This window comes from Mirounga leonina, unplaced genomic scaffold (genome assembly GCF_011800145.1).
Source record: "Mirounga leonina isolate KUSES-001 unplaced genomic scaffold, KU_Mleo_1.0 Mir_174, whole genome shotgun sequence".
NCBI lineage: Eukaryota > Metazoa > Chordata > Mammalia > Carnivora > Phocidae > Mirounga > Mirounga leonina.
The window spans coordinates 72,945,210-72,971,911 of record NW_023270451.1 but is presented as its reverse complement, the minus strand read 5'-3'; the positions used below and the strand labels follow the sequence as shown (position 1 = coordinate 72,971,911).

The window sequence follows — 26,702 nt, the reverse complement described above, 5'->3', positions numbered from 1 at the left end:
CGAGCAACGGGTGGTCCAGTCGCTCTTCTCGGAGACTGATGCTGACGGAAGCGGCTGGGCAGGGCTGGGGGCGGGGCCGAGGCGGGGCCACAGGCGCGCGGCGCGCGAAGCGTGCGGGCTGGTAGGCGGGCCGCGGCGTGACGTGATTGGCGCCGGCTCCCGGCCCCGCCCTGCGCGGCCCAGGCCCCGCCCCTCCGTCCCTCGCGTGCCGCGACCGCTCACGGCGCTGGCGCAGCGATGGCGGAGGCCGTGGAGCGTACTGACGAGCTGGTCCGGGAGTACCTCCTCTTCCGCGGCTTTACACACACGCTGCGGCAGCTGGACGCCGAGATCAAGGCGGACAAGGAGAAAGGGTTCCGGGTGAGGGGCCGGCGGGCGCGGTGTGGGCAGAGGCGGCCCCGAGGGAGACCGGAGCGGGCTCCCCCCCATGCCCTCCGGGGCGGGAGCGGCGCTGTCGCCGCGCCGGGGGGGACCGTTGACATCAGCGCGTCTGGCCCTTGCTTGACACATGAGGAACTGAGGTCCTAAAGAGGGGACGTGACTTGCCTGAAGTTTTCCAGCGAGTCAGGAGCATCGCTGAGGCTGGAGCCTAGGTGCCCTGACTCCTGGTGCAGGTGTCTGTCCTCCACTCCAGCCTCCAAGCAGGTGCTGGTCATCTGGCCAGGGTGGAGATAAGGGTTTTAGGAGCTAAGGTTGGGTAGATAGTTAAGTTTGGGCAACAGAAATATTCAAAAGTTAGCACTGAGAGCAAAGGGATCTGCAGCCCAAAATGTTAGCTGGGTTCAGGTATCTTCTGGTGTTTGTTTAAAATGGCATTGTGGGTGACTTACTGGCAATTTTGTCTCCGCAGTTGAGGAAGACCTTGTACATTTTAAAACATTATATTTCCCCTGCTCAGACATGATTTTCTGTTGAGAAGTTCTTGGAATGTATATGTGTGTGATTTGTGTGTTTGCTGAGTCTAACTGGTGTTGACAGGTGAACTGAGAGGCAGTGAGCTAGCAGCAAGAGCCCTGGGGAAGTTAGGAGATCTGGGTTCTTGTCTTGTTTTGCCATCAGTGGCAAAAGCAAATGATTCCAGCTGTCCAAGCCGCAGTGTCCTGCTCTGTAAGATGGGGGTGTTGGATTGGCATCTAAAACCTTTTCCAGACTGTGTCCTCCGGTGTGATTTCTCACACAGAGTTGACTTCTTTGGCTGACAGTCTGAGCAACTGCCAGGGCTTTGGTGGAGCTTCCCTGACTTGAAGGAGTCAGTCCGTGCATCTCTCCGTGAGTCTAGGACTCCTGGAATGGTGGAGCTGGGAGGAGGATGATGGAGGTTGTCTCTCTGTTTTTGTTTTCTGAAATCTTAGGCATCGGAGACCAAAGAGTCGAAGTAACATTGTCAAGTTGCTTGAGTAAGCCAGACACTGATCCATGACCTAGACTCAGGTCTCCCGCTCTGTGCTTTTACGCTTGAAATTTCCATGCTTGCTAGGGGGTCAAACCACATATCTAACATCAGAAAATAACTCAAAAGCTATTACATTACTATGTTTTGAACGTTTTATAGATTGCTAATTAAAAAAAAAAAAACACCTTTAACATTCAGAAGCCACAGCAGGAGGAAAAAGCTGTATTAGCTCTATGAAGTGATGGGAAAATTCCCTCTTGTCCTTCACCACCTTCTCCATCCCATCTTTCTCCACCAGGTGGACAAGATTGTGGACCAGCTGCAGCAGTTAATGCAGGTGTATGACTTGGCTGCCCTTCGGGATTATTGGAGTTACCTGGAACGGCGCCTCTTCAGCCGCTTGGAGGATATATATAGACCCACCATCAACAAGCTGAAAACCAGCCTGTTCCGATTTTATCTCGTCTACACCATCCAGGTGCTTGTTGCTTCAGGGATTCCTTGGAGAGAGTTCTTTGACCCTGAAATAGATTTTCTTTTAATTTCTAGGGAGGACTCTCTGTGTTCCTCTGGGAAAGGGTGGAACAGTCACAGTGCAAATTATTTTTGACTGTTTTCCTACCTTTTTTTCCCCTTCTCATCTGTAGATCAGCTGACTTGTCTTCCTCATTCCTGTTTCCTCTCTTGTTTTAAGTGCATAAGCCTGGGTGGTGTTTCAAAGGATATAAGTAGCTGGGTGAAAGTTTGAGTAATAAAGATTATAGCTCACCTGGGGGAATAAGTCACTTAGATTATTTGAAAATCAACTAGGAATTAATTTTTAGGATGGCATTTATCTTCGGGGCTTCAGTTTAAACCAGCTTCTTGGAAATTACAAGGAACTTGAGAAAAGTGACATCCTTTATGGCATTTGTAGATTATATTTGGCTACTTACCTGGCAGGCTGATATCCAGAGGCGCTCTTTTGTGCAGTAATGACAAATCTTAATTCTGGACTTCTGTCTCTTACTCCTTCTTGCTATGTCCTCTTTGTTTTGGCAGACAAACAGAAATGACAAAGCTCAAGAGTTCTTTGCAAAGCAGGCCACAGAGCTCCAGAACCAGGCTGAGTGGAAGGATTGGTTTGTCCTGCCCTTCCTGCCATCCCCAGACACCAACCCCACCTTTGCTACCTACTTCTCTCGACAGTGGGCCGATACCTTCATTGTGTCCCTGCACAACTTCCTGAGCGTCCTGTTTCAGTGCATGCATATCCTCTCAGCCGCCTGGGGCTGTGGGCTTGGTCTGGGGCTTCCAGAGAACGTGAGCAGTGGCCGCTGCTCTTGATGCAATTGTTTCTTCTACAAAATGCCCAAGCATCGTTGTCATGTGTTACATGAGGGGGCTGGACAGATTGTGGTTATTTTTGTCAGCGGGCCAGGTAATCATAAATCTCCGTTGTGCCGCTGCTGAAGTAACAGCTGACATGCATGAGCGGGGACAGTCATAGCAGTGGGGTACGATGCCTGGCTCTGCCAGGAGCCCTCAGATACCTGAGCAGGTGCAGGGGTTGGTAGGCAGCTGCTGCTCAGTGCCACTGACCAGCCTTGAGAATACCCTGTCTGTGCAAGCCCTGTGCCCTTGAGGGTATTACTTGCCTTTGTTGAGATCAGGTAGCAGGTCAGAATACTTCTTGGGCTAGAACTTCCTTCCTGTGTTCGCGTTTGGGTCACTCCCTGACAGTGACCTCAGTGTTCCTCAACTTGCTAGAAAACAGAGCACCTTTCAGAAAAAGTGTATGGATATTTAAGAGAGGGAGAATGTAAGTAGTTTGTAGTCCACCATGTTTACCATTTTGTCTTAGAAAGCCTGCATTCTTGAGGCCCAGGACATCCCCTAATGCTCATGCTCTTTAGGCTGGAATCCTAGAGGAGGAGAAGGGAATCTGGTTTGAAGGGAGCTGCCTGGTGAGTCACTGATAAATGGGGTGTTGTAGAGGCCTACCCACAGGTGGCCATTTTGGCCTCTGGGAGGGACAGCTGGTGGAGGTAGGAAGGGTGCCCCTTTTGTGCTGTGGGTCTGAGTGTGAATTCCACCCTTGCCAGGTATAGAATCCCCTGCTGCTTTTTATCCTGAGGGCTTTCAGGCTAAACTAGCAGGGGGCTCAGCCCATTGGTTATGACATGACCATATGGGCCCTCTAGGGAAATTGGAAATGTCACTGAAGGTCTTTTCAGTGCAAGGCAGTGCCCTGCAAACTAGGTCACACACATTTGAGCCACGGTTCACTTCCCCAGGACTGAGACCCTTTGTACTCCTCTTGACTGAAGCTGTTTAAGGTGGTGGGAAAGGCTGACACCCTGACCTAGAACGTGGATATTCATAGCATGGCATGGGACTGTCCAGTGTGCAGAAAGCTCTCTCCTCAGTCTACACCTGTGCTAGGAAGAGGTTCGGTCTGGGGAGGGGCAAGCCAAGTGGCCGAGCCTTCTGCCCAGATGGTAGACCAGCTGGCCCCTGGGATTGCTTCTCAGTGGCTGCACTGACCTTGCTCTGGCTTGCGCTGGCTGCAAAGCCCAGTGAATGTGAGCTCCTTACTGCTGGTGTTTGGGAGAAAACGCTCAGGTTTAGATTCACGTCCTCTCTGTGGGCTGACCAGCCAGATTGGCGCGAGTGTCTGTGAGTCTCTGGAGGAAGGCCAGACCCAGCTCAAGGGAGAGACACCATACAGCTGTGGAGAGGCTGCAGGACCAAGTCTGTCCTCTGCTCCCTGTGACTCGTGTTTAATGGTTTTGCTGCTGTGTCGAGAGTTTGGGAAGGGCTTTTAAGCATTGCGCAGGCAGGCTTTTTCTTTAACTTTGTGCACCAGTTCCCGTGATCCTGAACTTCGATGCGGAATGCCAGAGGACCAACCAGGTTCAAGAAGAAAATGAAGTTCTTCGCCAGAAGGTTTGTTCTGAACACGCTTGCTTCTTGGGAAGAACTTCTGCTTTTCGTGTGTGAAATTAGGTAGTGGTGGTGGAGGGCTGATTAAAAATAGGAAAGCACTGATCTCAGATGCAAGTGAGTCACCAGAGAGTCAGTATGGAGCTTTGGGGGCTGTAATAGTCTCTGGAAACCAGAGGTCAGGTTCATATTTTAAGTCCCATGTGTAGCAAGAACAACGTAGCAATGGTAATGAACTTTGAGAGGAGGAAGACTATGTGCTTTCCTATGTCTCTTTCGTACCCGCAGTCCTGTATATCCACATCTGGGTTGTAAACAACCCACATATAATTTCATTGTTCTGCTCAGCTCTGTGAGCCTCTACTTGGGTAAAACGATGGAGCCAGGGGACCCACATTTGCCTTTACATTTTGTCTGAGGAGCGCTTCTCTGTTTTTGAAATTAAGGCAACTGTAGGTCATATTTCCAGAAAAAGGAAGATTATGAGCTGTTTGCATTTTGGGTGCATGTATATATATGTGTATATATATATATAATTCAGGAGGAAATGTATATGTAATGAATTCAAGGAGAAGCAAGTCAGATGATGGAAAAGTGGGATCTGTGTGCCTGACAGTTGTTGGCTTCTCACCTCAGTGCAGTGAAGGGACAGCTAGCACTGGCCGGTTCTCCCGCTCGGCGGTGAGCAGAGGGTGAGGCCGGCACCCCGAGGCCCAGGCCCAGGGGCCTCTGGAGCCGGCAAGGTTGGGTGTTGGACGTGATGTGCCCCCTGCTCCTTAGTGGAGAGAAGATGAGGTGAGAGCACCATCTAACTCGCTCTACCACTACGTAGCTTTTCGCCTTGCAAGCTGAAATCCACCGCCTGAAGAAAGAAGAGCTGCAGCCTGAGGAGGGGGAGGCCTTGGTCCAGCACAGATTGCCTCCTTATGTCTCCAACATGGACCGCCTGGGGGACTCGGAACTGTGAGTGTGTGCCTGCCTGGGAGCAGGGGGGTCCCTCCTCTCCTCTGTCCCGTCACCTCACCCTGACCCCCCTGTTTCTGGTGACACGGAATTGCCAGAGTGCCTCCTTGGCTCTCGCTGTTCCTGCCTGAGCTTTCTGAGTAAAATCCCCTGGCTTTTAAGGCCTTCTAGCCTCTGAACCTGCCCCGAGGGAGGGGGCCCGCACATCCAGATGCACATCTGGATAAATAAACACAGACGCTGTTGTAAAGCCTCTGGAAGTGTGTGTGTGGGGGGTGGGGGGGGAGGAGTGCCTCGAAGATGAAAAGGTTGGCACCCAACAGGTTGGATGCAATCTGTGGTGGAAGCTTGCTCCTGTCCGAGGGTTTGAAGAGATAGGCATAGGGGAAGAGAGGCAACCTTAAAATACAGCCAGTTAAAGTAGAGGCCCCAGCTGATGAGAATAATGTAGCAGTTGAAGAAACTGAGGCACAGAGTGGTCACACAGCTGGTGAGTCAGGATGCAAAGCCAGGCAGGCAGATTCCAAACCTGCATGTGGCCGAGTGCTATACCGGGTGAAACTGCCCTAGTATCTCAGCTAGCCCGGTCGGGTGGAAATCAAGGGCAAGCCAGAAACATCCCTTAAAAATTTGTACTTCAACCAAGTAAAAACAAACAGGTGCAGTTAATTTTATGACGTATTTTATTTAGCCCAATATGTCTACAACATCATTTCAGCGTGGGATGAATAGAAACAAAGGATTCGGGAGCTATTTTGCACCATTTTCATGCTAAGGCTTGAATTCCAGTGTGGGTTCTGCTCTCCAGCACGTCGCACTTGGGGCTGACCGCATTTCAGGGGCTCAGCGGCCCGTGTAGCCGGGCGCTAGTGGGCAGCACAGCTCTGAGCCCTGCCTCCGCCCTCAGAGCGCCGCGGGCGTCCCCGTTGTGCCAGAGAGGTTGCCGGCTCCCTTGGGTGCAGGAAACCGTCCCAGGGATAATGCCGACTGAACGCCGGGCCATGAACCCGGTGCCATCCGGAGCCCAGGAGGCCTGTGCTTTGGCTTCCCTCGGGTCCCCCTCCAGCCCTGTGACCTTGTGTGTCTGCTTGTCCAGAGCCATGGTGTGCAGCCAGAGGAACACTTCCCTGTCCCAGTCGCCTCGAGTGGGTTTCCTGTCCTCACTGCTGCCTCAGAGTAAGAAGAGCCCCTCAAGGTTGTCGCCTGCCCAGGGTCCCTCTCAGGCTCAGAGCTCGGCCAAGAAGGAGCCGTTTGGCGGCCAGGTGAGCGCAAGACCTGCCTTTCTAACTCCTGCCAAGAGGCCTCTGACAGCTGACTGCACTTTCGGACCTTGTTTGTTCTCTCCTTAGGACTGATTTCTCTGGTATGCTGGTGAGGTCCTGACTTCACATCTCGCTCCCTTTCTTCCTTCCTCTCACACTTAGTGTCGGCGCTGCATAGAGAAGAGTAGAGTGGAGGCACTGAGGCAGTGAGGAGGAAATCCACCTCGCACAGCCTCCGCCCGCCCCCCTTCCCCTCTCCCGTCTGGGGAAGGGCACAGTGAGGCGGGGCGGGGGTGGGGGGGAGATGCTGTGAGCCAGGTCTCAGACCCTCGTCTGCCCTGGAGGGACCTCTCCCCCAGCCCCCTGCCCTCTACACCGCCTGCACTCCTGTGCAGAGCATGAAAGCCTGTGACAGCCTGGGGAGCAGCTGCTTGGCAGTGAGAAGGGCTCTTTGAACCTCTTCCCTTTTCCTCATAAATTGCTCTGAACTCATGAGAGCTTGTGACTGGGATGTGGTGGCTTGAGGGTGAATTCAAGCAATTCTGGAATTTTGAATTTTTGGTCATCTAAAGCAGTGTATAGAGAAGGAGTAAATTAGAGTTACTTCTGAATTAGTGCATTGCTTTTACAAGTTGGGGTTTACTGATTCCGCAAAGGCCTTTGGCTATTTTTCGCTTTTATAGAAGCTCGCAAGAGAATTTCTTTTACGCCAGTTCATGTCCAAAACAGCCGTGGGTCCCACTGAGGAGTTTTCCTGGCAGAGATGGTCAGAATTCATTGCTTTCAGCAGTGCCTTCCAGAGTGAAAGTTTAACAGACCCACCATCACGCTTCATTGCTTGGACAGGGATCCTTTCTCCTTTAATGTATTTTTATTCGTTACAGATAAAGTCAGTCGTCATAATCGCTGGCTTCCTCTCCTACCACCCTTGGCTTGAGAATGGTTGCAAGTGACGCAGCAGTTCGGGGCTGCCCCCTGCGGCCAGGAAGCGGGGGGTCTGCCCAGGGCTGGCGGGGCTGTTCTGCTGTGGAAGTGCAGCCGCCGAGCAGGACACTGGCGAGGAAAGAGGGCAGGCTTTGGAGTCAGGCGATGTGCTTTCGGCCCCGGCTCCTTGTTGAGCATCCTCGCTCAGATGGCTTAAAGTCACCCCAATTTGCTTGGGATGCGACGAATACATGTCCTGCCTGGGGGGAGAATTCATTGCACTGGGCACCCCCAGGACGTTGTAGCAGTGCTGGTCGTATTAGTGAAGGCCCTGGCTTACCCGAGTCCCCGACTCAGCTCTGAGACCCGAGGCGCCAGCCACGCAAAATGACTCCTACCTGGCTTTCAGGAGGCCTGTGGCCGGCACAGAGCCATCCTGGTGATACCCACGGCTGTTTTTCTGAATTCCAGTTCTGTGGAATGTGGCTGAGTAAGTTTTACCGTTTGCTCTGCCAATCTCTGTCACAGTTCAGTATTTTCTAAGTGTAATAGATGATGGATGGGGCGCTAGGTCTCTTGAAAAATGCATGAAATTGTGAATTTCAGTTTCATTGACTTCAGATGAAAGAAAATACGAGGATGGATTCTTTGGGGTTAAGCCTGCGGCTTTGTTCTTCATGTGTTCAGGAACTAAGTGTCACATCGTGAGATGGGAATGGGATTGGAAATTGTGTGTGCAGTTCATGTTCAAGGGATGAGGGTGAGAATGCAGTTCTCAGCAAGCAGTCCTTGCCTCTAAAATATATTCCAACAGAGGTTGGGTCACTGTGTGCATGGTATGTTAACAGAGTGAAGGTAGCTCTCTTACCATTCCATGAATGGGGGCGATAGATGTCTACCATCTAAAAAATCCAGTGGTGGGTCACTTGTGGTTTTATTAATTTGTTAATTAGACTCTGCATTGATGTTTCAATTCTGAAAATAACTAGTGTATTTGAGGTTCAAGAAAATCAGAAGTCTAGAGTTGGAGGAAGCTTAAAGATCATTTGGCACCCCTTCCTGTTTTGTAGAGGAGCACATCCTGATTGATTGCCTCCTGTGCTGTGGAGCTCACTACTTGTTGATGTGGGGTTGTTTGTCTGTTAGCTATTTGTAGAAACCTCTATAATTTTTATTTGCTGATCTTACTTTTGCCCTTTGAGCTACATAGGATAAGGCTTTTTGTTAGGACACTTGCTGTCTTTCCATGCTGAGCACTCTCTGTTCATTCTTCCGTCTCCCTTCCACTGTTTTCTCATATGGCATGATTTCTACACCCCTCACCATCCTGCTCCCCCACCTCTGGGGCACATTCTAATGTTTTAAGTCTTGTTACAATTAATACGCCAAATTTGAGTGTACAATTCGAGATGCTCTCTTACCAGTACCAAATGCAGTTAGTTGTATGATTGCTTCCTGTGATTTTAATGATACATTGCTTTTAACTTACAGAAAATGACATTGGCTTTTTAATGAGCCATGTTGCTTTGTTAGCGCCTATGAAGCACGGAGTCTTTTTTTCACTTCTGACACAACAGGGCTCTTTTTCTCCCTTTATTATTAATGAAGAAGCAAAAGAAAAACAGAAGCTGTGTTATTATATTAGCAGTAAATAAAATAATCCGGCTTTCCTGTTTTAAATAATTATTTATATATAACATTGTACATTTCAATCACGTCAGCATTTTGCCCACTTGTGATGGGTCGTTGTAACTGTTGGTCATTACTCCTGAAATGTTCATGGCATTATCCATGGCACAACATATGGTGATGCACTCTGGGCTTTATAGGACTCTGGAGGCAGAATTTAAGAAACAAATGGAAGTAACTCTAAAACCAGAGCTCCCAAGCTCCTCGGGGATCTCTGTTACCATGGTGCCTGAGGGCACCTGCGCCGCTGGCTCACCCAGCCTGCACTTGCACTCCATCCTCCCTCCAGCCTCCTGGTGCCGCTCCTTCCACTCCCGCTCAGGAAGCAATGGACTGCCGGTTATTATAGAGATAACCTTTAATTGGCTGCAATGTAAAGAAAGCAGACTTCTGCATTTGTCACTCTTATTAGCATCAAATTACTTCATGTGTTCAGTTGCCCTTGGGGCTGTTTCCATGGATTTTAATGGGATGGAGGAAAAGGGAGCCCTTTCCCACGACTTTTGGTCTATAATTTTATGTGTGATGACGTCCTGTCTTCTGGGTAGCTTTGTTTTACTTCAGGCGAGACCAGATTACTGGAACCTGTTTCCTGCCCCATCTGGGTATCTGCTTGGTAAACTCTGCTCAGGCCACTGAAAATTAATTTCTCTCTCTCTCTCCAGAGAGAAATGCAAAGGTGAAGTGATAAAACACAGGTTAAAATATTTGTTCTGAACTTTAGAAGACAGGTAGATTGTGATGGAATATGACAATATAATTTGGACCGTTTGGAATGTTACGTGAATCTGGTAGTTAAGACTTTTATGAGGTTTGCTTTCAAAACTGTGAGTTACCAGTTTCATCACAGTAAACATTTGTTTAAGTTAGGTACAGTTGTAGCTAGACACAAGTTTACCTTAACCTACTTATTAAAGTGTTCTGTGGAGAGCTGCGTTCATCAGCTTTTAGTACATTATCGTTTTTTGTTGTTGTTCACCCTTCTTGAGTAAATAATGAGATGCAGCTGAAGGAGACACTCTAAGCCAGATCTGATAGGTCACATGTAGGTCCATGGCTCTTACTCTCTCATTATAAAAGCAGTTTTTCAGTTCATTGTGGTGCCTTTTGTTGACACCTGTTTGAATTTTCATTTTGGAGGATGGTCCAGCCCTTACCTGAGGACCTACCGGAAACTTCCTTGCCATCCTGACTTGGAGGGAAGCGCTGCCTTTGTTCTTCATGTTGTATGTCCTGTCTGGGCTGGGGAAGTGCTACAAGTGACTTTTGTATCAGCTAGAGGAATTTGAAGTCCATTTCAAGCCTCTCTCTTCCATCAGTATGGGCTCATTGAATGCTCTTAAGACTTAGCACTGAAAAGAGAAGAGACACCATTTCTCAGGTGTAGCGGGTAAGCAGGGGAGGAAGGGAGTGGCCACAGAGTACCTGTCTGCCCTCTGTGGCATTCCCCACCCTTGGGTCCAGGCTGGATCCGCTGTGGTCCACGTACTTCCAGGGCATGAATGCAATATTGTATGGATCCTTTTCCCTTTTCTTCTCCAATGTCCAGTGTAAAGATCTCTTGGTCAGGCTGATAAATCTGTCACAACTGCATAATAGTTGGTCCAGGCTTTTTGAGACTTCCTCACTTGCCTGGATCCCATTATTTTGGAAAATAGCTGTCAACCCAGGAAAGTGATCTTCCTTCTCTTCCCTGCTGTGTACATAGCTGACTGTGGAGTTGCCATAGCCACGTTTAACCAGAAAACGTGGCCTCTACTGTCGGTTTTTTTTGTCTTTTCTGTTAGAATGTGAGAGCTTTTAGAGACGTGTTTTGGAATTCTTTATTATTTACTTTTGAGTCCTCTTTTTCTCTTGGTAGAGGTTTGTTTGTCTTTTAAAAAACTGGCTATTTTATTGATCATTTATGTTGTCTTTTTAGTCTCTGTTTCATTAATTTTCATTCTGATCTTCATGATTTCCTTTTTTTTCTAACTTTGGGCTTCATTTGTTTTCCTAGTTCCTCGAGGAAGTTGTTCATTTGAGATCTTTCTTGTTTCTTGATGCAGGCATTTGTCGCTATGAATTTCCCTCTTAGAACTGCTCCGGCTGCATCTTTTCAGTTTTGGTGCACCATGTTTCCATTTTCTCTCAAGATATTTTTTAGTTTCTCTTTCTGATTTCTGCTTTGATCCATTGGTTGTTCAGGAACATGTTGTTCAATCTCCACATACTTGTGACTTTTCAGATTTTCTTATGGTTGACTTGTAGTTTGATATGATTGTGATGCCTGATATGATTTCAGTCTTCTCAAATTTATTAAGCCTTGTTTTGTGGCCTAACATGTGATCTACCCTGGAAATGTTCCATGTGCTTGAGAAGGATGTATATTCTGCTTTTGGATGGAATGTTTTGTGTCTGTCTTTTAGGTCCATCTAAAGGTCTGTCTAAAATGTAGTTCAAGTGCAATGTTTCCTTATTGATTTTCTGTCTGGATGGTCTCTCCATTGTTGAAGGTGCTGCCTATTTCTCCTTGGTATTTGCTGTATATATTTAGGTGGTCCTGTGTCAGGTGCATAAATACTTACAAGTGTCATGTCCTCTTACTGGATGGACCCCTTCATCATTACATAATGACCTCCTTTGTTATCATAGTCTTTGGCTTAAAGTCTATTTTGATACAAGCATAGCTACCCTTGTGGAAGTCTTCAGTCTGATTTGTCCTCTTGGTTAGAGAGATGGGGAGGAATCAATGGATTCGTATAATGAGGGCCGGCACCCTTGGATCATGTCCCAGGGAGTGAGCACAGCCCACCTGGGGGCCATGTGAGGTACGCCATAGTTTCAAGACCTCCTCGTATATCTTGACCACCTCTTACGTGTGGGTAGGTAAGAGAAGTCTTCTTGCACTTTCTAAAACTGTGGAACCTCTTCAGAGTTCCACAAACCATGAGTTACTTCTCAAAAATGGCCAGAAGTACTGTGAGAAGGGCCTTGTCTTTGTTATGTTATTTAGCTCTGGGAACATGACATTTCTTCTTCTCTTTTCTTTTTTTTTTTTTTTTTCATCTTTTCTATTCACTGTCACTTTCTTCTTTGTGCTCTTTTCATGCTATTGCTTTCATCAGGTTTCTCAGAGCGTGGGGTTTGCTGTCAGATTTGGGTGGGAATTCCACCTCTGTCCACTTCTCCTTGTGTGAGCAGTAACTTAACCTAAGCCTCACTTCCTCATGTTAAAGTAATGTCCTCATCTTCATTTTAAGGGAACATTTGTAAAGTTCTTAGCATGGTGCCTTCTATATGGTCAGCATTCAATGAGTGATCTATTTTGATGCTATTATTGTTGTCACAGGTTTTCTTTTTAGGTTATCTCTTTTGTCTTGACTAAGAACCCTGCTTCTCCTAAAATAAGCCAGAATGTGGAGAATCAAATACTTTCCCTAGAAGAAACCTCTGTCACGAGCATAAGTGGATACGCTTGAGATCACCTCAGTCAGAAAAACAGAAATAACCAACACCGTGAAGGTCAGCTACAGTTAGGCTCCATGTGAACTCATAGTCCTTTAAAATTTCCTTTTTAACTCTTCCCATGGCTCCGGGGTCCCAAGGAATCTGTGTTAATTGTTTTAAGTTATTTAGTATTAACATGAAAACTAGGAAGTAGAAGTAGAAAAGCAACAAGCAGACTTCGGTTGAGTTTGTTCTCTTGCCTTATGTCTTGTGTGCAGATGACTTGCCAAGAGGTTGGTCTCAAACCTGAGTGGCTGTTTGCATCCAGATCCCTTTGCTCAGAGTGTAACATAAGGCGGAGGGAGGGGAGCAGTTTGTGGGAATAAGGTTGGAAACAGCTCATCCAGATAATCTGGAAAGGATGAGGTGAAATCTCCTTTTAAAAAGGCTCTAGGGGCGCCTGGGTGGCTCAGTCGCTTGAGCGTCCAACTCTCAGTTTCAGCTCAGGTCATGATCTCAGAGTCATGGGATCGAGCCCCAAGTCCGCCACTGTGCTCAGCAGGGAGTCTGCTTGGGATTCTTTCTCTCCCTCCCCCCTCCCCCCCCATGCTCGCTCGCTCTCATAAATACATCTTTTTAAAAAAATTAAAAAGGCTCTAGATTAAGAATCTTCTCCCCATGGAAGTAGGTGGGGATTATTGAATTCATTTGCTGTAACCGTGGTCGACTTTATCACTCCTGCCATGAAAAGGGGCCAGAAGATGCCAGTTTCTTTCCTGTCCAGTGTATCTTGCTCAAAGGTCCTTGAGTTTCCAACAATTTCTGTTAAGAATTTCTGATTGCCTAGTAATCATTTCCAAATACCTGAGTATTTGTTAACATTAGCTGGCTTAGTCATACACTTGGCCCCAAACAAGAGAGGGTTTTGTGTTCCTTTTTGCCTCCAGAGAGGTGATTGTATGTTGCATAATTTCTTTTTTTTTTTTTTTTTGTATTGCCCAAACATAGAGTTGCTTGCGGATGTTTCTGACACCTAGCACAGGGCCTGACCCCTCTCACAGTCATCGCTTAGTAAGCACGGGTCTCCTCCCCCCTAGCTAGAGTTAATTGTTCTGGTTAGATGAGGGAGTTGTATGTGTCTGTCTGTCTGCAGGTGAAGGGTATGGCAGGCTGAGGAGTGCTGGTGACCTACCTCTTATAACAGGGGAGTGGAGAACCGAAAGGAGGGGGTCCAGACTGCTCGCGTTCCACCCTTGACTCACCCCTAGGCTGAGACGGTAACATTCTAACTACCTCTCAGCACCACCCTGGAGGAACCTTACCCAGGAGCTGTGGGGTAGCGAAGCTGCCCCCTGGCTTCTGCTTCCCTCCCTGGCTGAGGGGTCATGGCCTGAGCTCAGGCAGGAAGCGACACTTCACCGCCCGGTGTCTCGCCCTCTAGGCCGCTAAAGGAAAGGACGCTGCGTGCGGGCCCCGAGACGGGAAGAGCCTCTTGAGCGGGCTGGCGTCTGGGGAGTCCAGCTGGTCGCAGCATCGGCAGCGGCGCCTGCAGGACCACGGCAAAGAGAGGAAGGAGCTCTTCTCTATGACTTTGCAGGTATGGCTTGGTCTTGGCAGCAGACGAGTGCCTGTGCGGACATCGCGTGGCTACTCTTGGGGGCCATGGATACAGATGGGGTGGTGCAGAGCGTGCACTTACCTCTCCTGATTTCTGCATCATACTGTTCACGTGTCACAGGTTCTCTGAGGCTTGGCCAGAGAGACCTGCTTCCCTTGCTTTAACCCAGAATCACCCAGCCTTGCTCTGTCACAGGGTCCCTTCCTCCCGCATCCCCTGCTGGAGACGCTGCCCTGTCGCACCGACTTGTGCTGCCTCCTGGCCCCTTGCCACACTGAGTCCTGGGACTCCCCTCTCTCCCGAAAATGGGTCAGGGTCTGCTCTTCCTGGCAGTAAAGCTGCTTCTCTTTCTGTCACATACTCCGGATTGAAGGGAAACGCCCAAGGGATTTACTGGCTAAGTCACCTTGTTGACCACTTATCCCCTGTTTGGGGCTTCTTGCCAATTTCAGAAGCGCTCGTGCTGCTTCCCCAGCCCTGCGCCGGCTGCAGTCTGATGGCGTAGACCCCCACGGCTCTGACCTCAGGGTGTCCCGTTCCGACACTGTCGGATTAGAGACGCCCCTGAGCTCAGCCGCCCCCCGAAGGTGCCAGTCTGAGCTTGGAGGTCTGTCTCCCGCTGTTACATTTTTGCTGTGGGACTGTGCTTTCTGAGACGCCGAGGAGCACTCCGAAGAGCCTCAGGAGCCGTGGGGGGTGGCGGAGTTTGCCCTGGCGGATGCCCCCTGGCCCCGCCAGGTTATGTCTGGGGGAACAGTCGTAGTCATGGTGGCCAACACTCAGCGCACCGGCGAGGCAGAGACCAAGGCAGCTGCGGACCCGCCAGGCGGCAGGGGGTGTGGGGTGCCCTCTGGGGCCCGGCCTTGTTCTGGCGCTGCGGCTGTCCTCGGGTCTCCATCTTTGCGTGTGGCCAGTCGCCTCGGTCTCTTGGCACTGGTGTGGTGGGATGCTGGTGAGGGGCGAGGCCTGCCTCTGACTGACCTGGCTTCACGTCCAGTTCTGCCCCTTGCCAGCTCCTGACCTTGGGCAGGTTACTTAACTTTCTGCTTTCAGTCTTAGTTTCCACAGTCATCAAATGGGGTTAATAATAGGATCTCAGATGGTTTGGGGCAGGATTAAATGCGCGAATCAAATGTAGTCACACAGTGCCTGGCACTTACTAGGTGCTCACTAATTTTTATTGTCGGCCTGTCCTGCGTCGTGTCAGCTGTGACAGGGCGAGGGTGCCCATGGCCCACTACTCCCTCAGCAGGGCCTATGAGAGGGGGAAGGTCTCCAGAGAGGGGCCATTGGCAGAGCAGGAGCCTGCCTGTCCTGGGACAAGCTGGGTGCTGCTCTCGGCATCCAGAGCTCTGTCTTCTAGAGCCTGTGCCCACTGAGAGCCTCCCCCAGCATGCGGTGGCCTGGCATCCTAGCTGTCCTGCAGCAGGTCCCCAGATGTGCGGACCGCTCACAGCTGACTTGTCCCCACTTTGCTTGTCCCAGAGCGCAGAGAAGAAGGCCGAGGCTAGTGGCCCAGAGGCCGAGCCCTGCCCAGAGCTCCGCGTGGAGGCGCTGGAGACGCTGACGCGGGCTTCTGCAGCGGGTGCCGAGGGCGGAGGGGCCCGCCCCGAGCAGCCGTTCATTGTGCTGGGGCAGGAGGAGTACGGGGAGCACCACTCCTCCATCATGCACTGCAGGTGGGCTGGGGTCTGGGGGTCAGGGGGAGGCCCCCGGCAGGGAAAGTGCCGACTGGGCTGGAGGGGCTGGCTCGCTGGGAAGCCTGGCTTGTCCGGCTGTGCGTGTGAAGGTGTGGCAGGCAGGAGGTCCACCCGGTGGGATGGTCGCTGATGGACCACAGTCATTCCTCCAGAGTCCGAGGAGGGCTGGACAGCTGCTCTTGGCGGGGGTAGCCTCTCTGTCCTTTCTCACGGTGGGACTCTGAGTTTTAGGAACAAGTTACCTTTTATTTGAACTCCCTGAGACTTAATTTTAATTTGCTTTATGTTGCTTTACTTTTCGGTACACCTTCACCATGTACAAGTTTTTAGTCATGCGTGGTAAAAGCATGATGTCTGTGAGAAGGCCTCACGGAGTGTGGTCTGCAGAGAGTGGGGGGCTCCCTGCCGTGGCCCCGGTGGCTCTGGAGTCCCGCCGCGGGAGGCGCCGTTGCCCGGGCGTGGGGCCGCGTGCGCCGCCCCGCTGCTCTGTGCCCGCTCTTTCCCATAGGGCTCAGCACAGAGCAGGTCCTGCGCACGTAGTTCTTGGGCAGGTGACTGAATGAATACGTCTAGAGATAGCCCACGCCTATCCTCGGAGTGTAGGCAGTTTGGGAAACAGTTGAGAAGTCAGCAAAGCAATGCTTTGGGCGCTAGCCGAAGAGGATGGTGGACTCAGGCAAGGATGATAACGGCCTCCTTCTCTCTTCCGTCTTAGAGTGGACTGCTCGGGGAGGAGGGTCGCCAGCTTAGACGTAGATGGGGTCATCAAAGTGTGGTCCTTCAACCCCATCATGCAGACCAAAGCGTCTTCCATTTCCAAGTCGCCGCTGCTGTCCCTGGAGTGGGCCACCAAGCGGGACAGGCTGGTGAGTGACGCCCACCTTGTTGTCGTCTAAGTGAGGCGTTCCCGGGGCCGTCCCCCGGCACTGTCCCCCGGCACCTGGCACCACAGGCTGAGCTGAGGCAGCCAAACCCAGCCCCTCCCTCTCTCTTACTGGGGCTTGGGGGGACGCACATCCAGAACCCAGCAGGCTCGTGTTTGGGGGCAGCAGGGAGGTTATTGGATTCACAGGAATTGAAATCTGATGGTAGTGGGACCTGGAAAACCTGTCTGGTGGGGGAGTGCTTCTTCCTCTCTGGCTGGGGAGACACCAGCTTACCTCCCATTCTCCCCCATCAGCTCCTGTCATCTGTCCAGTTTCTGACAACCCACGACGAACGTTCTCAGCTGCCCCTCCTACTGCTGAGACCCCTCCCCGTGGCAGGCTCCCGGGGTAGCAGCTTAGGCTGGTGGGGATGGTGTCCTGTTTGGGGTCCCCACAGGTCTACTACAGTGCTTTTAGTACATAGTACAGTGTTCTTTTCCCTTTTGGACTTCACTATTTGAGAGAGGCTTTGTAGTTAAGGAGGTAAAGTTGATTCATAGTGTTTTCTTTCATTGTACTCCATTCCGAGGAGATCATACAAGGCAGCCCAAGGGGCAAACCTCATTGGTTTTGTTTTGTTTTTTAATAATTTTTTGACAACCTGCAGGAATTATCCTTGTGGTACTAGGATCTCAGAGCTTATCCTGTAAACATATTAATTTGCCAGTGTTAGTTTGAGGTCAGAAGGTAAGTAATATTCCTGGGGGATATCCTCAGACCTGCTTCTGGTGCTTTCTTCTGGCCGTACCCGTTATTATCTTTGAAGCTTCTTACCCAGTAAATCACAAATGCCTGAAGGCAAGGATAGCCTTTTCTATTTTTTCTGGAGGCCATTACACAGCCAGAGCTGTCCCCAGAACGTGCCACTGGGGCAGGCAGCCAGGGGCCAGTACCCAGGGAGGTGTGGTGGGTAGATGAGGAGCAAGAAGGGAGGACAGGCACAGCCGGGATTTAAAACTGGCAGAAAGGGAGGGAAGGTCAGAGGGCCTCATTTAATGAGCCAGCACAGTTCCAGGTGTATCTGAGGCAATACCTCTCTCCCAGTCCATAGATTCCTTTTGAAGTTCCGCTTCTGTTCAAGGTCACCTCTGATGTCTTCATGTAATTTTTAAATGAGGCCCGTGTTAGCCAGATTTCACCTGAGTGTGGGGAGGTAGGCGGAGGCGGGGCCTCACCCCTGCAGCCTGCCCAGACCCGCACCCCACAGTGGGCCTGGCCCCGCAGTGGTCCTCCCTGACCCGGCCTGAGCCCCGTGCTGTGCTTTGCACCCCTGCCCCTTCTCATTCCAGCTCTTGCTGGGCAGTGGTGTGGGGACGGTGCGTCTTTATGACACGGAAGCCAAGAAGAATCTGTGTGAGATCAGCATCAATGATGATATGCCCAGGTGAGTGGGAGGCCACGGCCCACAGCCGCCATGCTCTGCGGGGCCTGGTCCTGTGCTGGGCCTCCTGCCCCATCCCCGCAGCAGGACCCGCCTCAGAGCTGAAGCCTGTCTTCCTCTGGGGGCAGGCGGAGTGCTGACCCAGCCCCACGTGTATTGCAGAATCCTGTCGCTTGCCTGCAGCCCCAACGGGGCCTCCTTCGTCTGTTCGGCCGCCGCTCCGAGCCTCGCTTCCCAGGTGGACTTCTCGGCTCCAGATATTGGCAGCAAGGCTACTAACCAGGTTCCCGGCAAGCTGCTGCTGTGGGACACGAAAACCATGAAGCAGCAGGTGCAGGCCCTGCCCCTGGGGGTCTCCCCGTGGGTCTGTGTGGGGTCCCGCTCCTGCGGTAGCGCTGTCTTTCTGATGAGCCTCATCCTCTCTTTGCTTCGGTCTCCTCAGATTTCAGTATACGTGCTGCCGAAGCGAGCACTAGTCTCCTCGGATTTCAGCTGGTGAAGCAGGTTCGAAGTTGAAGTGTTGAAAAGTAGTAACGCTCCCGTTGGGCAGGTTGCTAGCAACTGAAGTCGTCCAGAGTTGTGCCACAGACTTAGAAGTCACACACAGCCGATCAGAGCGCCCCTGTGGTTTATTACAAGCTTTTTAAATTTAATTTTGTTTATACTGAAAGGCTTTAAACATTTTTTTTGAGCAGTTCTGGTTCACGTCAAGATTGGGAGGAGGGTCCAGAGATCTCCCATTTACCCCCTGCTGGGCCCCCCAGCAGAGCGGCACCCTGGTTACAACAGAGGCCCCCCCAGTGACACAGCTGATCACCTCATGCTCCCAGCCTGCCTTCGGGCTCTGTCTTGCTGTCGTACACTGTCTGGGTTCGGACAAATGTCTGAGGACGTGTATCCACCATTACGGTACCACACAGGCCGTTTTCACTAAAAGCAGCCTGAAGATCCTCTGTGCTCCTGCTCATCCCCCCTGCCCCTCAGACTTGGCAACTGCCGGTCTTTATACTGTCTCCATAGCTTTGCTTTCTCCGTCACATCATGAAGTTGGAATCTTACAGCATGGTCAGATTGGCTTCTTTCACTTTGTGTTATGCAATCAAGCGGCTTGTTTTTTAGGAGACAAGTGGAGTCTCTGACTCCCCATTAACGTAGCGTTGCATGAAGTTGCCAGCAGCAGCTGGAGGTAGTGGGGACATGTGCAGGTTCTTGAGAAGTGACAGCCATGGGGAAGCTGGCTCGCGGGGCCACCTGGCCCACCTGCCTCGGGAGCCCAGGACTACCCACCTACCGTGGTAGGTGCTTGCTGCTGTGGCCCTCAGCCCCCAGAGAGAGAAATGACATGTAAACGCACACATTTAGAAGGCAGTGATGTTTCTTTTTTTTTTTTTTTTTTAAGATTTTTATTTATTTATTTGACAGAGAGACAGCGAGAGAGGGAACACAAGTGGGGGGAGTGGGAGAGCGAGAAGCAGGCTTCCTGCCGAGCAGGGAGCCGGATGTGGGACTCGATCCCAGGACCCTGGGATCATGACCTGAGCCGAAGGAAGACACTTAACAACTGAGCCACCCAGGCACCCCGGCAGTGATGTTTCTTAATGAAATTAGTTTTGGGGCGCAAACATGGTGTGGCCCTTGCGTTGAGCAGATGGGTTTCCAAGGTCACTGGACGCCAGGAAGGGTCCCTGTCCTATAGATGGGCTGTGTCACACCTCCCTGCACCTGCCTATAGAGATGGGGTGCATTCCCCTCTGGGCGTCTCCCCAGAGCGCAGGGGTCAGGGCCCCACCGGAATTCTCGCCCACCGTGCCCTGCCATATCTGTTCTCCTCCCAAGTTTTCCTTGTCTTGGCAAATGCGCCCCACTGAGAAACTGCGTGCCTTTCTGGAGCCACCCTTCTCCCTTACCCGGCAGAGCGCGTGAGCAGACATTGTCAACTCCACCTGCAAACTGTTTCCATTCGGCCCACTTCCGTGCGCTTCCAGGGACATGCCCTAGACCGGCTCTCGAGTGCCCCTCGCCGGACGCCACACGACCTCCTGCAGTGGTGCCCCTGACCCGCTGCGGGGAACGACAGAGCCCGGAACATGTCACACCACTCCCTGTTCTTCCAGACTTCCCGTCCACACTCCCTCAGGGCCCCCGCAATCTGCCCTCCCCACTGCTCCAGCTTTGGGGTGTGTCCTGCGCTGTCCCCTGCACGCTGTCCCCCGAGGGAGAGGTCTTCCCCGCCCCGTCTGGCACACATCTGTCCTCCAGCACCTCTCAGTGCTTTCCCATGTACAACCCAGCTTAGTTAGATCCTTCTTCATCTTTCCCTTTGCCTCGAAGGCACTTTGGATAGTTTTATGTTTACTTGTTGTCTTTAAAGTTTTAATGAAATATGGAGTACATGCAAAAGAATCTTGCAATCAGAGGTGTACAGTATAATGAGAAATGAAGCTATAATGTGAGCACCTAGGTACAGTCACAGTTGGAAAGTGGAACCTTCCAGCACTTTTCATGTTCTCATGCACCCTCCCCAATCTTGATCTTCTTCCGTTTTCAGAGAGATTTCTCTTGAATATTGGGTGGTTATTCTCCTACAGTTTCAAATTTAGTTAGGTTTTGTTTGTTTGTTTTTGTTTTTGTTTTTAACTAGCTCCAGTTCTCTCTGGACCCCGAGCCCATTGCCATCAACTGCACAGCCTTCAATCACAATGGGAACCTGCTGGTCACAGGGGCAGCTGACGGCGTCATCCGGCTGTTTGGTAAGCAGCTGTGCTCGTGGCCGTCTGGTGCCCTCCTTCAGTGGCCCAGAGAAGAGAGTTGCATTTTTGCTGGCTGGACTAGAAGTTATTGCAGAAGCCCACCCAATTCGGGATGCTCGAAACAGAGCTTAACTTTGGTCCAAGTCTGTTCTTTTCAAAACCTCTGTAATCAGTCCCCTTGCACACGGTTGGTGTCCATGGACCTGGGAGTGGTGGGGCTTAGCAGGCCTTGAGTCTTGCGCTGTGGGATCCGAGTCCTGTGGCCTGAGTGAGATCCAGGAGGACACATGAGAGTAAGGCCGTGCCATCCGCTCAGGGTGGCTAGTGCCTTCTGGTAAGAGCATTAGGACGGTGTGCAGCGGAGTTATCCGGCTCGCTGCTTGAAGAGCCCCATGCAGACCCGCCCCAGGAGACTCTGAGAGTCTGGGAGGGAACCAGGGACCGTGTCTAGCAGATCCCCCAGGCGCCCTGTGGGACCTTACAGAGGCCGCCTCGGAAGGACTTGTCTTCCTAGACTTGTGCGCTTCCCAGATGAGCTCAGGTTCCGCCCAGGGATTCCTGAACCTCATTTTTGACCCAGGGAGAAAAGCTTCAATTTTAGAAATGTTAAATCGCTGATTAATACGCTGGAGGAGAGAATGAGCACACCGGAAGAGCTCTTTGGCAGGGGCCAGCTCTCTGATACCTGGAGGCTCCAGGAGGCCCTCTGCCTCGGAACAGTTCCCGCCCTTTGGGCGGAGGGCAAGAGACGCCTCCTGGCGTGGGCGGATGCCTCCCCAGGGCCTGGGTGGGGGTCTTAGCGGCATCTCATCGCCTCAGATATGCAGCAGCACGAGTGCGCCATGAGCTGGAAGGCCCACTGCGGGGAGGTCTACTCGGTGGAGTTCAGTTACGACGAGAACACCGTGTACAGTATCGGCCAGGACGGGAAGGTAGGTGGCAGCCGCAGCTTGACCCGAACTCTTTTCCTCTGGCTTCGGCATCCGAGATTCCAGAGAGCACCAGAATAGCATGAGGGCCTGAGATGAATCCTGACCGTGCCCTTTAGCGGCTCTCTGCCTCAGGCCCCTCTCTGCCGCAGCGTGTCATCCGTACAAGGGGGGCAGCCAAAGTCACCAGTCTCGGCACTGTCGTGAGGTGTGAACAGGTGTAGTGGGAGTTGGCGATGAGGAAAGGGGAGAACCCAGCCTCCCTCCTAGTTGTAGCAGAAGTGACTCTTCCCACTCTAGGTGGATGAGGGGCGGTCCAGCTTAGGGCCCGGGTTGGGCTGACCTAGGTCATTGGGTGTCCCAGCATGATGTGTCGAGTTTCTTCCTAGGGGCAGTGCAGATAGGCCTGAGTGGAGTCAAAAGGAAGCGGCGGTTGGGGGGGGCGGGATAAAAAGTGAACATAAGTGCCTCCATGTTCTTTCTGGAAGGACACGTTTGGATCCATGCAAAGGGAGCTGGGGGTGGGAGGCTGGCAGGCAGAGGAGAGAGGAAGACTTGGTCTCCGTGTATACCCTCCTGTACTTTTGGATTTTATACTGTGTGCCTGTATTATTCATTGAAAACTGTAATTACAAAGTAAATTCTTCATTTGAAAACTATGGGAAGGGATTTTTAAGTTAAAGCTTGACGTCCTATTTATTTGAGTAGGATTCTCAGTGAAGAGGTAGTCACACAGGCGGCTTGTCCACGGTGTAGACTCAAGGATTATTACACTACAGTCTGTGAAGCTAGTTTTTAATGGTACTGCTCATGTTGAATTGATTACACCACTGAGACAGTGGGAACATATTTGGAATTTATCCTCTCTTCTAAGCCGGAAAAACCCAGTTGGGTTCTAACCCTAGAAACAACAACGGCAACAGTAATCATAATGATCACTTGGAACATTCCCCCTGCTTGAGGGACGGGAATCCAAACGTGGGCAGTTGCCTACGTTTTTCCTCTCCTGAGTCAGGCCAGAGAGAAAGTTCATGCTCTGCTGTGAAGTTACGGGCTCTTTCTAAGATGTTCTTCTCTAAAAAAATGTTTGAATTGTGTTGGGAAGGACAGACTGAGGAGTCATCCCACTACCTTTCCTGCTGGCCTGTCAACCCACCACCTCTGCCCTGGGATCCATCCTCCTCCTCCCAGGCCCGCCCCCCTCCGCCGCTGAAAGAGCATTAACGTTGTGCTTTGTGGTTGCAGTTCATCCAGTGGAACATCCACAGGAGTGGCCTGAAGGTGTCTGAGTATGGCCTCCCCTCCGACGCCACGGGCCCCTTCGTGCTGTCGGGTTACAGCGGCTACAAGCAGGTTCAAGTGCCCCGGGGCCGACTCTTCGCTTTTGACTCAGAGGGAAATTACATGCTGACGTGTTCTGCCACAGGGGGTGCCATCTACAAGGTACTGGGGGTGGGGGCTGTCTCGGTGGGCAGGGAGGTTCCTCCTGGAGGTGTGGGCTGAGGGGGCTGAGCGTGGAGAAGCCTCTGACCCAGGGTGGATGGCGCCTTGTGGCTGCAGGCCGGGCAAGGGCACTGATCCTCAGCTCGGGGGTGGGGACAGGGCGGTGACACTCATCCTTTTCTCTACTTGTCCATTTGCGGTCGTTTGACAAGATTTTGGCCCCTCTATGCTTTTGTTCCTTGGGAATAATATCAGTTACAGAAAACGTGAAGAAATAGGGAGAACCGTTGGGAAGTGTGTTGGGTTAGGGGAACGCACCGCGCACGGGCAAGTGCTTCCGTGATCTGCTTTAGTGACTCTGATCTGGTGTAGAAGTCTGTAGTTTATTGGAGGTCCCGTGGGTCACGGACATTATAGTCCATGGCCAAGGCAGAAATCTGGGGTGTGATTTATCACACCAGGATGTAAGTGGTCCACGTTTTGTCCCTCAGTTTATGTGCTTGTTTTAATTCTCATGTCTAAGCTTCTCTGGTTCATGTACTTTTTTGTACAATTGTCTGAAATTATAAACCTCTTCTATTTTACTAGTATTATCAAACAGACTAGTGATGAGGATTTGAGTTGTAGTCTAAGCATATGTTTGTTTTTTTGTTTTTCTCACACACACACACACACACACACACACACAAGCAGTGGGGGAGGGGCAGAGAGAGAAGCAGACCCCTCGCTGAGCAGGGAGCCTGATGGGACTCGAGCCCAGGACCTGGGGATCATGACCGAGCTGAAGGCGGCCACTTAACTGACTGAAGCACCCAGGTGCTCCTAAGCATATGTTTTTGGTAACCACGCAAGCCAGTTCTTAGCCTCAGTGGTAACTCTTTGCCTAGTGGTGGTGTTTATTTAGTCTGTAGGTGTAGAGACACAAGAAGAATGTTCTCTGCTTGGGGGCTGTCCGTGCCCTCATTACGCCGGCTCACCGGTTAGTGGACGGCCCGTACTGTGGATGGCAGTCGTGTGCAGCTGTCGGCCTCGGCTCTGTGGAGCGCACACAGGGGAGGGTGCGACCCTGCTCTCGTGGGGCTCACACGCAAAACACCAACACCAGGGACAGGGCAGGGCAGGGTTCTGATCAGAGGCAGCTGGGTGGGGGCTGGGGAGGGTGGTCTATGGATTTGAGGCCTTCGGAGGCGGAGTTGGGGAGGACGAGGAGTGAGGCAGGCCTTGGGGCCCCACAGGGATAGAGGCAAGTGAGAGCACTGGAATGGGGCGAGCGGAAGGGGAGTGCAGAGGGGTCGCGTCAGGAGCCGTCTAGACTGCTGGTCCGGAGCGTGGCACCGGGTAATCCGGGCTTACCATCACGGAGGTTCCTCTTTTCTACAGATGGTGATGCATTGAGTGGCTTTTGCCTTCTTAAAATTAGCTCTGTAATTTCTTATAATTGCTATTAGAAGATGCTATAAAAAGCTTTGTGTTTGCAAGCCTGATTGTATTTTATTATTTAAAAACTGAGTTTGTTAGGCTATACTTTGCTCTGTGTATGATTTTATGTGTGTTGTGTGTATGTTTGTGTATTTTTAATCATGAGCCTTTGTCACTTGTTATTTGTCCCGATCAGCCTTTGTCATTTGTCTGCAATGCCTCCTCCTCTCCTGTCCTCTTGCAGCTGGCTGGGGATGAGAAGGTTCTGGCATTCTGCTTGAGCCAGGGTGGCTACTGTGAACTGACGATTTGCCATCACACTTGCTCTATAACCAGTTAATGGGTTGGAAGATTTCCCTCTGTATAATTTTTGAAATGCCAGTTATGGGGTCTAGTTACTTAAGGAATATAAGGAACTTTAGATCCCATTTTTACAATCTTTAAACAATCTATGATTTTTAAAGATGTTTTCTCCATGAAGGCCAGCGACTTCGGTTCCCTACTCATGGGTGTTGACTGTCGCTGGATTGATCTTTATTCCCTGTGCTCCTGACCTCCCCTTCCTTGTTCCCTTCCGACTCTTCATGGCCGTGGGCTGAGTCCCGGGAGGCTGGTGCTGGTGGGCGAGGGAGAGCCGGGCTCACACGTCCTCGGTGGCCCGCATGTGGCAGCACTGTGCTGGCTGATGCAGGAGAGGATCAGCATCCTGCCCTCCTGCAGCCTGCATTCCTGGCGGAAGCAAATGGGAAACCGCAGCAGATGCATGATCTAATGCTGGGGAGCAGTAAGCCATGTAGGAAAAGTACTGGGTGTAGTTTGGGGTGGGTGCAGAAGGCAGTGGCCCACAGCAAGTTAAAGGTGGCAGAGAACATTCTCTTGTCTTTTCGAGCACAGGATACTGTTTTCCACCTAAGACAAAGGAATAACTATAGTCAGGACAGTGAAGGCATTTCCCGGCCCAAGAAATTAAACTGAAATCTTCTGGAAGGGAAAGGTGGGCGTATGTGCCCGGGGAAGGCCTCACAGTGGGGTGGCAGCCCCCAGACTCAAGGCAGTTTGGTGGATAAAGTGGCTGTGTTTGTGAACAGTGCCTGCTGACGCCTCCTCTCCTATCTTGCAGCTGGGCGGGGATGAGAAGGTTCTGGAGAGCTGCTTGAGCCTGGGCGGCCACCGAGCCCCTGTGGTCACTGTGGACTGGAGCACGGCCATGGACTGCGGGACGTGCCTCACTGCCTCCATGGATGGCAAGATCAAGCTGACCACTCTGCTGGCTCATAAACTGTGACGGGACCCGCCCCGAGGGACACCCACGGAAGCAGTATTATCCTGGGGGGAGTGGAGAAACAGGACAGGAAGACAGGGCACTCTGCTTCCCACTCCTGGCCAGTGTGGGGACTCCTCAGGGAAAGACTGTCCAGGGAACCCCGGCTCTGTCCAGCTGCAGAGACTGGACGGGAGCCACACTGAGTCGTGGCACGAATGCCCCAGAGACCAGCACGCTGGGCTGCGCAAGAGGCATGCCCCAGGTGGTAGAGAGGAAAGTTCAGGAAGCAGGAGATGCAGCGTGCTGGCTGCTCTGTTGGCCCAGGAGGGATTGACAGTATTTTGTATATATTTGCTCATTTTTCATCTTTTTTTAAAAAAAGAATGTTCTCATGGTCACCTGGTATCTCTTTCTGGAACGCGTGCATGCAGCGGAGCGTCTCCCTTCGCCCTTTGCCCTTGGAGAGGCAGATGTTCCGACAGGGAGCTGGTCAGCTGCGAGCTGAGGCCCTGCGTGCCCGCTGTTGCCAGCTGTAGGACTGAGCCGTGTGGGAGGTTTGCTTGTCGCTTTGCCTTGGAGCTAGGCCGTCCTGTCTCCCACTGCGCTGGCTAGCTAAGGTTTGTGCTCTTCCTATTGCTTTGGGCTGCGGTCAGGGAGGTCATAGTGTTCCTTTTCTTCCCTGCGTTG

General features: G+C 51.5%; 1 protein-coding gene across 2 annotated transcripts; it reads left to right on the top strand.

Annotated features, from left to right (window-relative positions):
• The first annotated feature begins 205 nt into the window (after positions 1-205).
• Positions 206-26,413, top strand: WDR91 (WD repeat domain 91). 2 transcript variants are annotated; one of them, XM_035021152.1, is made up of 16 exons: positions 255-360; positions 1,181-1,269; positions 1,692-1,871; positions 2,435-2,642; positions 4,239-4,321; positions 5,151-5,281; positions 6,378-6,543; positions 14,027-14,182; positions 15,689-15,882; positions 16,619-16,769; positions 18,119-18,213; positions 18,373-18,541; positions 20,852-20,960; positions 21,780-21,892; positions 23,135-23,332; positions 25,872-26,413. In XM_035021152.1, exons 3-16 carry the CDS (start codon positions 1,725-1,727, stop codon positions 26,034-26,036), a joined length of 2,085 nt encoding a protein of 694 aa, XP_034877043.1. In that variant the 5' UTR covers positions 255-360; positions 1,181-1,269; positions 1,692-1,724; the 3' UTR covers positions 26,037-26,413. The 2 variants fall into 2 exon arrangements, with proteins under 2 accessions (XP_034877042.1, XP_034877043.1); XM_035021151.1 differs by lacking the exon at positions 1,181-1,269 and having other exon boundaries at positions 206-360.
• Positions 26,414-26,702: the final 289 nt, after the last annotated feature.